General features: G+C 46.3%; 1 protein-coding gene across 3 annotated transcripts in view; it reads right to left on the bottom strand.

Annotated features, from left to right (window-relative positions):
- Positions 1-13293, bottom strand: part of CAD (carbamoyl-phosphate synthetase 2, aspartate transcarbamylase, and dihydroorotase) — a 73078-nt gene that overhangs the window by 39613 nt on the left and 20172 nt on the right. For all 3 annotated transcript variants that reach the window (XM_073624757.1, XM_073624758.1, XM_073624759.1), the window contains exons 3-5: positions 11710-11839; positions 10993-11135; positions 8926-9067 (exon numbers count right to left, since the gene is read on the bottom strand). In XM_073624757.1, coding sequence (XP_073480858.1) covers positions 8926-9067; positions 10993-11135; positions 11710-11839 — 415 coding nt within the window. The remainder of the gene's footprint in view (positions 1-8925; positions 9068-10992; positions 11136-11709; positions 11840-13293) is intronic.

The raw sequence follows: 13293 nt of genomic DNA, 5'->3' as shown, positions 1-13293 counted from the left end.
TGAGGGCGGGAGGAACAAATTCAATTTTAGCTTTTTTTTTCTCCTCTCTTTAATTTGCTATCCAGTGTCCCACTGGGGACGAATTTTCTCTACTTCTGCCCTAAGGATGGGAAGGGAAAATATCTAGCTAACACTGGAACAGACATCCCCACTGGGAGATTTCCCCTCTATTCTGCAATGTTTCAGAATTTTCAATAAACACGAGAACATTCAGAAAGGGTAAATCGCCCCCCACAGGGACACATTGGGGTTGATTTACTAAAACTGGAGCACTGAGAATCTGGTGCAGCTGTGCGTGGTAGCCAATCAGCTTTTAACTTCAGCTCGTTCAATTAAGTTTTGACAATAAAACCTCAAAGCTGATTGGTTTCTATGCACAGCTGCACCAGATTTTGCACTCTCCAGTTTTAGTAAATAACCCCCAGCCCAGTCCCAACCCTTCCCTACTCTAGCCAAAAACTAACAAGGGTGTTGACTTTAGGTGCACCAAGTACTTTATGTGTGGTTATCTTGCTGACATCTCTCTGGGCTCAGTATGACATTTCCTTCTCATCATTAAAAAATGTACAATATAGACAGACAGGAAACAAGATGACATCTCTTAATATTCTACTTTTCCTGTAAGACGCACTGAGCAGAGAGTAGAATAGAGAGGTGAAAGGACTTCAACATAAAACATTGGTGAAGACCAGATCAGCAAGAGACTAAGGAAAACAAAAAACTGTGCGCGTGCATGTATTGTTATATCTGCCGGTGCTGTGCATCGTATCTGCTGGTGCCGTGCATCGTTGTATTAAAGTCCTTTCTTGTATTAAGAGAGAGATACAATTTTGCCCCCTGTACAAATCATTAGTAAGACCTCATCTGGAATATGCAGTTCAGTTTTGGGCACCAGTTCTCAAAAAGGATATCGGAGAACTGGAGAAAGTGCAGAGAAGGGCAACCAAACCGATAAGAGGCATGGAGGAGCTCAGCTATGAGGAAAGATTAGAGGAACTGAATCTGATCCCTCTTGAGAAAAGGAGATTTAAGGGGGATATGATCACCATATATAAATATATAAGGGGTCCATATAGTGAACTTGGTGTTGCGTTATTCACTTTAAAAAGGTCATCACGGGAGGTGTGGCGTGGAGAGCGATGGAGGAGGACGTGGTTAGCGGGAGCTCCCTCTTGCCGTTTCTCCTGTCTAACATCCCAACTACAATTCCGGGTGCATATTCACCCACAAAGCCGCCTACAGATACCAGGAGCAAGGGACACCATGTCGCCGCCGAAAAAGGCGACAGAAACAGCAGATAAATTAGCAAAATATCGCCGCCAAGAAAAAGACATGCAGGCCAAAGATGGCACCGATCCGTGTCTAGACGAGGACCGCCATGCAGCAGACATGGCTAAAGTGCTGGACACCATAGCCACACTTACAGCCAAAATAGATGAAGTGAAGATAGATATCTCACTCCTGACACAGGACCTTTCCAAACTAAAGGACAGGGTTACTGAGACGGAAAACCGTATTGGCACAGCAGAGGATATTTTACACCCCTTGTAGCATACCACTGAAGACATGCAAAGACAGAGTCAGCAGCTCCACTCACACCAAGATGACATGGAGAATAGAATACGCCGTTGCAATTTCCGATTTATAGTATTGCCAGAACGTACGGAAGGTAAAGACCCAGCCGAGTACTAGAGAACCTCCTCATAACAACTTATGGCAGAGGCATTCTCGGTTATGTTTGCGGTAGAGTGGGCGCATATGCGTAATTGCATATGGTAATAATGTATATCCTACAGGTACAGGTTTATTGGAAATGGTGTTATTAATCTATTATGGTGCTGTCTTCTTGGTCTGCTCCTCTATATACCAATCAACATCTAAAATGACCACGATTAAATTCATGACATGGAACGTGAGGAGGGGTGCGTGACAGAATTAAGCACACTGCGACCCTGAAGGCGCAGAAGGCAAACATCATAGCGTTAACAGAAAGTCATGTCACATGACATTTGCAATCTGCTTTGAAACGCCCCTGGATTGGATGAGCATACCATAGTACTTATACAAACCTGTCCGGGGGGGGGGGGGGGGTCTCTATTTTGGTGACCAAAGTGACCCCATTTTAATTGGTGTCAATGGAGTCGGACCAGCAGGGCAGGTACTTGTTTTTACATGCAGCCATAGGAGGTTTTCCTGCACTAATAAGTGCATGCTATGTCCCCCCCCCCCCCCCCCATATAGTTCGGAGGTCGTCACGGTGGGTCTCTCATTTACGGCCCAACACCCGACAGTGCCTGCTATATTGATGGGAGATTTAAATATGACTAGGAACCCATTTTTAGATCGCCCAGTGCAAACTGGAAATCAAATCAGCGAATTAAGACAAGCTAGATTGAGCCGCACATTGACAGAGTTTGCCTTGATAGACGTGTGGCGGCATAGATACCCTACAGCTAAAACATACACTTGCCACTCTACCAGTCATGCTACCATGTCCAGCATAGACTATATATTAGTTTCTAAAACACTACTCCCCAAAGTCACAGGGGTGGGATATGCACCTAGAGCCCTGTCAGACCATTCCCCATGTTGGAGGTTGGCATCACTTCTAACCACAGCCCCCAAAAACACGTTTGGAGACTTAACCCATACTGGCTCTCGGTACTAACAGAACATGACACTATAGCAAGGGAACTACAGTTTTACTTTACTGAAGGTCAAAGCTCACTTTCATTTAACTCAAACTGGGACTCATTTAAGCTACACGCACGCAGATTATTAGACAAGAATAAAATAGACTCAAACAGTCATCTAAAGTGAAAGTACAAATGTCAGCAACTAAAACTGCAGGAATTTGAGGAGGCCTACAATACACATCCCTCCCCTGAAAACTTTAATAGATTCAAACGACAGGCTCGCACGGTTTCTTAGTTATAAGTGGAAAAAGCCAGACAACGCCTATTTTTTTTTTTGTAAAACACAAATCTATGAACATGGGGAGAAAGCAGGGAAGCTCCTAGCATATCTCACCCACCTTGACGATAAACCACCAGTAGAAGTCTCACTTGCTGAAGCAGGACGAGACATTCATCACTGACCTCCCCCTAGTAGCAGAAATGTTTTTAAACTTCTATGGGGATCTAAACAAGTCACAAAGCAATCACACACACCACAAGAAATTCAAACATACCTACATACTATTCCCACATCTCAACTCCAAACAAGTTAAAATGCTAGACGCCCCTATAACCACTCAGGATATCTCAACAGCGCTCTCCCAACTAGCCAAATCTAAGACACCGGGACTAGATGGCCTGCCTTTGGTATTTTATACCACATACTCAGAAAACACTCACCCCTAAACTCAAGGTCTTATACCATTCTATATTTGAATTAAGAATACTTCCCTCTTCTATGGAGGAAGCTCACATGATAGTTCTCCCCAAACCTGGCAAAGGTCACCCCCCCCCCCCCCCCCATGACCCAGAATCATATCGTCCTATATCCCTGATACACCCGGACCAAACCAGGTTTATGCCGGGGGGAAAAAAAAAAAAAACACAGCAATGAACATTAGGAGATTGTTTATGAACATCCAGGCCCAACATGACAATGCAGGAACCAGGGTAGTGGTGGCCCTAGACACGGCCAAAGCGTTCGACTCTGTCGAGTGGCTGTATCTGTGGGAATGCCTACTCTGTTATGGGTTCGGACCAAACTTTATTAAATGGGTACAGCTCCTATGCCAAACGCCTAAAGCGCGAGCGTTCGTTAATGGGTGGCTATCAAACCAAAATTTCTCGAGAGGGGCACTAGACATGGCTGCCCCCTATCACCGCTACTATAAGCTCTTGCAGCAGAACCCTTGGCTATAGCCATTGGATAAAACCCGAACATAACAGGCCTAAAACGAGGAGACTCCTGGGAAAAAAAAATAGGCCTATATGCTACAGCTGCACAATTAATCGTTAAAAAATCGTGATCTGGATTCACCTCCCCTGATGATCTATCCTGCAGAGGTTGCCGATTCTTTCATATAACAAGTGGAGAGACTTCTCTGCTCACTCAGCTGTCAAAAGAAAACATCCTGGCAGCCTGCCAAGTATTTAACTTGATACATTTTAACTAAGCTTCCTTTTTAGATAAAAAGGGAAAGAACTTCTGTGTAAATAAATAAGCCAGGCAATCTGCCAAGTTTTTAACAACCTGTAAATGCAGGAAGTTTAACCACTTAAAGTCTAAATCTTTTTCTGACACTTCAAGTTAAAATCAATATTTTTTGCTAGAAAATTACTTGGAACCCACAAACATTATATATATTTTAGCAGAGACCCTAGGGAATAAAATGGCAATTGCTGCAATATTTTATGTCACACTGTATTTGCCCAGCGGTCTTTCAAATGCAATTTTTTGGGAAAAAAATACACTTCAATGAATAAAAAGAGAAAAAAAAAAACAAAAAAAAAAAAACAAAAAACACACACACAAACGAAACAGTAAAGTTAGCCCAATTTTTTTTTTTTGTTTCAATGTGAAAGATGATGTTACGCCGTGAGAGAATCGTGATCTATCCTCTAAGAAAAAAAATTGTGATTCTCATTTTAGACAGAATCGTGCAGCTCTACTATATGCAGATGATACTATAATCTATCTATCTAGCAGACCAGGGACCCTCACCACAAGCAGCATTAACTAGAATAGAGAAGATGGGTAGATACTCAGGACTACGAATCAACTGGGATAAATCTCAAATTCTTCCATTGGATCACTTTCCCCCACCCCTAGTGGTACCCGCTCTACACTTAACTAGAGTGGCAGTGATTAAATACCTGGGAGTGATGGTCACCACAAACCTTATGCCCTGTACACATGACCGGTTTTTCCGTCGGAATAAACTCCGAAGGTTTCTCCGACGGAACTCCGACGGAATTCCATTCAAGCGGTCTTGCCTACCAAAACCAAAGTCCGACCGCCAAGAACGCGGTGACGTACAACACGTACGATGGGACTAGAAAAAGGAAGTTCAATAGCCAGTAGCCCATAGCTTCCGCCTCGTACTTGCTTCAGAGCATGCGTCGTTTTTGGTCCTTCGGAACAGCATACAGACGATCGGTTTTACTGATCGGAATTGGTTCCGTCGCAAATATTTAGAACATGTTCCATTTCTAGGTCAGTCAGAATTTTTGAAAAGAAAAGTCCGATGAGGCCCACACACAGGATCGGAATATACGATGAAAAGCTTTCGTCTGACTTTCTCTGCTGCGCATTCCGCTCGTGTGTACGCGGCTTTAGAGACTATATTTCACTTAAAATAGGAGCCCTTATTTGCAGTTCTCAATTCCAAAACTCAGACCTGGTCGATGTTACCCCTGGGAGTGATGGGAAGGATTATTATAATCAAAATGATTATATTACCTAAAATCCTGTACATGGTTTGGCACGCCCCCCTATATATCCCTCTTAAAATCTTTAAAACAGATGGAAGCTATCCTAAACTCATTTGTGTGGGGGCAGGGTAGACACAAGTTAGCGTGGAATATTCCTAAAAACCCCCACGATGGGAGGAGGGTGCTCCCTTCCAGATATTCAATATTATTATCTAGCTTCGCAACTTTCACACCTGTATTACTATGTTCAGATACCTGCAACTCAGACACGCAATCCGAACGCAGTTTTAGTGTCGCCATCACACTTGATACACGCCGCCCCGACCCCCCCCCCCCCCCCCCCGGTCCTCAATATAATTTTTGGGTCGGACCCGACTAAGCTCATATCCAATCTGTATTATTTATTCAGACTTCAAAGAGCAAACGCAATTATCCAAACAGCTAAGATTGCATGGGAACAAGATGTGGGGACCCATAGGTGACTCAGAGTGGGAAATATTAGGAGTCAAGGAAGCATCCCCTAAAATCTCCGACAGATTGGCACAACTGTACATTATACATCGCGCATATCCAACACCATTTAGAGCCGGTTCACACTAGAAGCGGCACGACTTGCAGGTCGCCTCACCGAGGCGACCTGCACACGACTACCATGGCGACTTGCAAGACGACTTCTGTATAGAAGTCTATGCAAGTCGCCCCTCAAAGTAGTACAGGAACCTTTCTTCTAAGTCGGAGCGACGCGATTAGAACGGTTCCATTGTACAGAACGGGAGGCGACTTGTCAGGCGGTTAGGTCGCCTGACAAGTCGCCCCCGTGTGAACCGGCTCTTATGCCAGCCAAAATTCCAACCCACGAGAAGTCCACTGTGTCCCCTGTGCACACTGGCCCCCCGGTTCATTTTACCATTTGTTGTGGAGTTGTCCGAACAGACAGACCTATTGGATGCAGGTGGTCCGTTTTCTCCATGACAATATGGGCTCCCCTGTGACTTGACCCAAAGCTATGCCTATTAGGGCCTACTGCCTGACACGGAGGTAGACAAACACCAAGATATATTCATATATGAGACCTTATTCAAAGCACGAAAAGTTGTTGCCAAGGTATGGATGGAGACATTACCCCCTACTGTCCAAAGATGGAAGAAATATATAAGTGACCCCCTTCCATATAGGAAGATATATACTCAGAGGATGTACACAAAAATACTCCAGAGTATGGGATAGATGACTGAAGGAGGGCGAAACATGCGAATCAAAATGGAAATCTAAGAATACAGATATTGTAAAATTGTTTTAGCTATTGCAAGTATTATATTATTTAGTAAATGATGTTGCTTGTACATGTTTGAAAAACAATAAAGTTTTTTTTTTTTTTTCAACTGGAAAAAAACAAGGGTCATCACAGGGGACAAGGGCTTGTTTCGTCACATATGGCGACCCATCACATTTAAAAACCAAATTCACCAAGGGGAAATTGGGGATGTATAGTGGCGCTGATCCCCAGGTAGTGGGGAGATGCCAGACACTCCTATAAAGCCAATGAGCTACTATGAATATAGACATGTACTGGATGATACAATCAAGTGAATAAGATAGACTGATACTTATAGGGAAAGTAATAACCCCTATTACCCAAAAAATACCCATCACACTTGTCTACCCGCCGGAGTGCGCATGCGCGACGCCGCCATATGCGTTCCAACACTGTTGTTTCGTCAGATTACGCGACCCGTCAGAATGTGTAACGGAAGCGACGTTCCGTCGCCCGCCATCTTGCTACACCCCGCACTCCTCAATGGTAAGGATACACTGAGAAGGGGGAAAGCGGACATCTTGTTACACCCACCGGAGTTTTGGATTTTACACTTCTTTGTAACAGTAAACTGATTTTATATAGTGAAATACAATACTCAGAACTCCGTCTGACTGGTTAGACCGGCTAGTTTAGAAAGCAGCGAACTCCTGTCAGATTAGCAAACCTGTGAGATTAGCAGGCTTGACGGTGCTTTTAAAACTCAACATCTAACGAGTCAGACGGAATTGCAAGGACTGTATTTTCACTAGATAAACTCACCTTACTGCTAAAAATAACTGTAAAATGCAAGACTCCGGTGGGTGTAAGAAGATGTTCGCTTTCCCCCCTTCTCACTGTACCCTTACTATAGAGAAGTGCGGGGTGTAGCAAGATGGCGGCAACAGAACGTCACTTCCGTGACGGTTTTGGCGTGCTCTTTTGTCCTAAAACAGTTGGAACGCATATGGCGGTGTCGCGCATGCGCACTCCAGTGGGTAGCCAAATGTGATGGGTCGCCATATGTGACGGGGGCACTCCTTACGTCTAGAGAAAAAAAAAACTCAATCTTCAAATACGGAAAAGTTTCTTCACAGTAAGAGCTGTGAACATGTGGAATAGAGACTCTCCAGAGGTGGTTCTGGCCAGCTCAGTAGATTGCTTTGAAAAAGGCCTTTCCTAAATGTACAGAATATAACTGGGTACCGACATTTATAGGTAAAGTTGATCCAGGGAAAATCCGATTGCCTCTCGGGGGATCAGGAAGGAATTTTTTCCCCTACGGGAGCAAATTGGATCATGCTTTGCTGGGGTTTTTCCACCTTCCTCTGGATCAACTGTGGGTGAAGGATTGTGTATATGGGATTGTATTTTATTTTTTTTTTCTTTGGTTGAACTAGATGGACTTGTGTCTTTTTTCAACCTCACTATATCCACCGGTGCTGTGCCAGTGTAGCATTGCATCTGCCGGGGCACGGACAGCACGGCGGCCCCATGTGCCAGGGCACCGACGGCCCCATGTGCCAGGGCACCGACGGCACGGCGGCCCCGTATTTGGACTCAGAACACAGGTTCTACATCTGAATTCTAGTCATGACACAGCAATGCAGAATGTGGGACTTTACAGGGACACCCACCTTTGCAGCATGTCACATCTGTATATTGGGTGTAATATGTAACAAGATGCAAAATGGGATACCACCACCTTCTAAAATCACATGGTGGGAGTTACTTTCCCCTACAGCAGCAGTTACTTTTGAAATTGACGTTAACAGAAAAAACAAAAAAAAAAGTTGTTTTTTTTTAATGTTTAGATGCCATTTTTCAATATTTTTTATTTTTTATAGTCCTGCGTTGCGTAGGACAGTGTTATGTTTCACAATGCAATACAAAATGTTCCCTGTGTGCCAACACACCACTGATAAGGTTTGGCCAGCGGTGGGATAGACTGACTCATGCACTGTCACCGCACGTCAAACAATACGGGGGGGGGGGAGACTTCTTGTCTGGTGCCGTGTAATCGAGCTGGCAGAGGGAGGGTGAGAGCTGGCACCGAGTCCACAGTGACCTTGGTACAGATCACTTCTTCCCCCGCCTGTGCTGGAGAGAGAGAGATCAGAGACCTCGCCACAGACCTGTTTGGGGACATCTAAGATTACAATTCCCATAAATCACACACAAGGCCGGCAGATTGTATGAACGGCGGGATTCCTGTACACACACGTGGAGTCGGTTCCCCCTTACCTGCACGGTTGATGGGAGAGTCCCAGGGCAGTACGGTCACCTCCGCCCCTCTCTGGCACAAGCAGCGGATCTGGTTGTATTTCAGACCGCAGTCCAGGGCCGCAATCTTCACATCGCCTCCACGGTTGAAAACACGCGGTTCCTGGAGGGTCATAAGTATCGGTTAGATCAGAAGGTATCACCACGACACACATAGCGACCACAAGAGCCGCCACCAACACACAACAGTGCACCAAAATCTGTAAAGGTCTGTTCATGCCACACAGCGCACTGCCCAGGACCAGAGTACTGGGCTTTCCCACCCATGGTGCCCCCAGGGCAGTACCAGGACAGCACCCAACCAGCTCATTCCCACAACAGTGCAGTGTCAAGCCCAACACCTCCCTACAATGGCATTACTTATCCACAATGCCACCCATCACTGTCAATGACGCAACAGTGTGGTGCCAGACTGAACACAATCGTAGGATGACTGGACTGTCCCATCCAAAGTGACCTCAGACCATATGTGTTCTCTGTAATACCATGGCACACTAAATGCCACCAACTGTGCAGTGCCAAGACCACACACCTCCCTGCAATGGCAGAGGATGAAGAACTAGGTTTTCCCACCCAAGGTGCCCCCAGAGCAGTATTAGGACAGCACCCAACCCCCTCATTCCCACAACAGTGCAGTGTCAAGCCCAACACCTCCTTACAATGGCATTCCCATCCAAGGTGCCACCTATCGCCCTCAATGCCACAACAGTGTGGTGCCAGGCTGAATACAATCGTAGGATGACTGAGCTGTCCCATCCAAAGTGACCTCAGACCATGTGTGTTCTCTGTGTAATACCATGGCACACTAAATGCCACCAACTGTGCAGTGCCAAGACCACACACCTCCCTGCAATGGCAGAGGATGAAGAACTAGGTTTTCCCACCCAAGGTGCCCCCAGTGCATTGCAGCGCCAATCCCCCTCATTGCTAAAATAGTGCTGTGCCAGGCCCAAACACCTCCCTTCAAATGGCAGAGGCCACTGGACTGGGCTCTCCCATTCAAGATGCCAGCAGAGCAGTACAAAAGGTGCCACTTATCACCTTCAATGCCACAACAGTGTGGTGCCAGGCTCACACAATGGTAGAACGACTAGGTTGTCCCATCTACGGTGACCATAAACCACACAAGACGTCACCAGTGTAATATCATGGCCTCCTAAATGCCACAACTGTGCAATGCAAGAACTACATACCAGCTAACAGACCATAGGACTAGGCTTTCCCACCCAAGGTGCCCCAGGGCAATACCAAGCAGCCACTAATTTCCCAGGACAGTACCAGGCAACCCCCCTCAATGCCAAAACCGTTGGTGCCAGGCTCAACACACAATGGTCGGAAAACGCGGCTGTCCCATCTAAGGGGAAAATCGGTTATATAAAAAAAAGGTATCCCTAGTGTAATATCATGGCCCCATAAATACCGCAAATGTGGTACCAAGGTCACTGTGGACACGGTGCCAGGCCCAAACACCTCCTTGCAATGGCAGAGACCATAGGACTAGTCTCTCCCATCCAAGGTGCCCCCCTGTGTAGTACCAGGGCTGCTCAGTAAATGCCACACAGTGCACTGCCAGGCCCACACACCTCATTTCAATGGCAGAGACGGTAGAATTGTAGGACTGGGCTTTCCCATCCAAGGTACCCCCCCAAGGGAGTAACAAAGCACCACCTGCCACCTAGCTGCTACAATAGGCACAACACTCAGAACGATAGGATGACTGGGCTCTCCCAATCCAAGGTGCCCCCCAGTGTAGTGCTGGGGCACCCCACTAAATGCCACACAGTCACCGTCAGACCCAAAACAGACAACATCCAAGACGACCACAGCCCAGGGCTCCACCCGTCTCCGTAGGACTAGAAACTGGATGGACAAAAACACCGATCCTTCCAATGTATGTACTTCATGTGTGAATTTAGAAGTTTGCCTGGTGCTCAGCTTTATTTTGCATCAACAAATTTCTGCATTCTTTCCCTTACACCTCGCCACCCTCCCCAATGACACCCCCAGTACTCGTCATGCGGCACACACCTTCACGGACACCTCCTGCACCAGGTTCCTTTTTCCAGGATCATCGTAGGGGATGTGGTCCTCGCTCGAGCCTTGTGGGATAAGCTTGCCCAGCATGGTTCCCTTCTCCCGGATCTTTTTGGTGAGGGCTCGGGTGTCCACACCTGTAGAAAAAAAAGAAAGGTAAAATCAACAGCAGGGATCCACCATGTTGGCAATGACACAAAAACACGATCCAGCCTTAGACAACCGCTGAGAGCATAGCAGCACCTCACTAGCCTGAATATTCTAATGGAAACAGGGATCAGGTCTTTTAAAGCCACTGTATAATCCTTCCTGTTCTCTTTGCCTTTCTACTGGCCAATCAGGGTGGTCTTCATACTTGGAACCCAATAGAAAAGCAAGGACGGCAAACAAGACCAGACTACAGAGCAACCATCCAAGATAAGCTTGGGATTTCAAAAGGCAACAGTTCTGTAAGTATGCAGATTGCGTAATTTTTTTCTTGAGAAAGATACATCAATAACAAAACGTGGCAGTTCTGTACATAGGGATATACTCTGGTTTCCATCAGGTTTGCTAGCTGGGGAACTTTCTAAGCACCGGTAATGAATTGATCCCTCCCGCATTATAAACTGAACAAATGGTTGCCATTCCCCCCCCAGTTTGGCCCTGGTGCACAAGTGCCTTCACCATCAGTGACAAGCCCAGTGTAATGATTGGCTACTCCATCCTTACCTTGCAGGCCTGGGATCCCCTGCTCTTTCAGCCATTGGTCCAGCGACAGGCTGCAGCTCCAGTGGCTGGGCTTGTCCGAGCACTCTCCCACGATGAGCGCCGAGACGTGGATCCGAGCGGATTCAAACCACTGCAAGAAAAAGGAGAACATGACAAGAACTACATGTAGGTGTCTGGATAAGAGATGCAGACACAGAACAATACATTTGGGTGGTGTTGGGGGAGGTGGGTGAAGTGGAATGACCAAATAAAAAAAAAAATAAATAAAAAAAAAAAAAAAAAAGTGCACTGTGCGCATGGAAAAATAAAAGTATTGCTGAAGTACTACGAGAAGAGGACCGTCACAGGTCCCAGAAGATTGCCCGGCCATTCACAGCATGCGCGCCTGGCTGTGAAGCCACAGCCAGGCGCCCACAGTTAGAATGCCTAAGAGGAGAAGAGGAGCGGGGCTTTGTACGCTCCTCCACCTTCCATTTGAGGATGTCCCACAGATGCTCAATATGGTTTAGGTCTGGAGACATGCTTGGCCAGTCCATCACCTTTACCCTCAGCTTCTTTAGCAAGGCAGTGGTCATCTTGGAGGTGTGTTTGGGGTCATTATCATGTTGGAATACTGCCCTGCGGCCCAGCCTCCGAAGGGAGGGGATCATGCTCTGCTTCAGTATGTCACAGTACATGTTGGCATTCATGGTTCCCTCAATGATCTGTAGCTCCCCAGTGCCAGCAGCACTCATGTAGCCCCAGACCATGACACTTCCACCACCATGCTTGACTGTAGGCAAGACACACTTGTCTTTGTACTCCTCACCTGGTTGCTGCCACACACGCTTGTCACCATCTGAACCAAATACGTTTATCTTGGTCTCATCAGACCACAGGACATGGTTCCAGTAACCCATGTCCTTAGTCTGCTTGTCTTCAGCAAACAGTTTGCGGGATTTCTTGTGCATCATCTTTAGAAAATCTTCCTTCTGGGACGACAGCCATGCAGACCAGTTTGATGTAGTGTGTGGCGTATGGTCTGAGCACTGACAGGCTGACCCCCCACCCCTTCAACCTCTGCAGCAATGCTGGCAGCTCTTACATAGTAGGTGAGGTTGAAAAAAGACACAAGTCCATCAAGTCCAATGTCCAAAGTCTATGTGTGTGATTATGTGTCAGTATTACATCTATTTCCAAAAGCTAGCTCTCATACATCTATTTCCAAAAGACAACCTCTGGATATGACGCTGAGCACGTGCACTCAACCTCTTTGGTCCACCATGGTGAGGCCTGTTCTGAGTGGAACCTGTCCTGTTAAACCACTGTATGGTCTGCATGGTGCTGCAGCTCAGTTTCAGGGTCTTGGCAATCTTCTTATAGCCTAGGCCATCTTTATGTAGAGCAACAATTCTTTTTTTCAGATCCTCACAGAGTTCTTTGCCATGAGGTGCCATGTTGAACTTCCAGTGACCAGTAAGAGCCATAATACCAATTTTAAAGCGGAGGTCCGCCCACCACTGCAAAAATTAAAAGCCAGCTTTTAACATTTGGACACTTACCTGTCCTGTCGCAAACGATGTTGGCACCGCAGCTGATGTTTCA

Source organism: Aquarana catesbeiana, linkage group LG04 (assembly GCF_042186555.1).
Source record: "Aquarana catesbeiana isolate 2022-GZ linkage group LG04, ASM4218655v1, whole genome shotgun sequence".
Lineage (NCBI taxonomy): Eukaryota > Metazoa > Chordata > Amphibia > Anura > Ranidae > Aquarana > Aquarana catesbeiana.
Note: the sequence above shows the minus strand (reverse complement) of the source record. Positions and strands in the feature narration are given on the sequence as shown.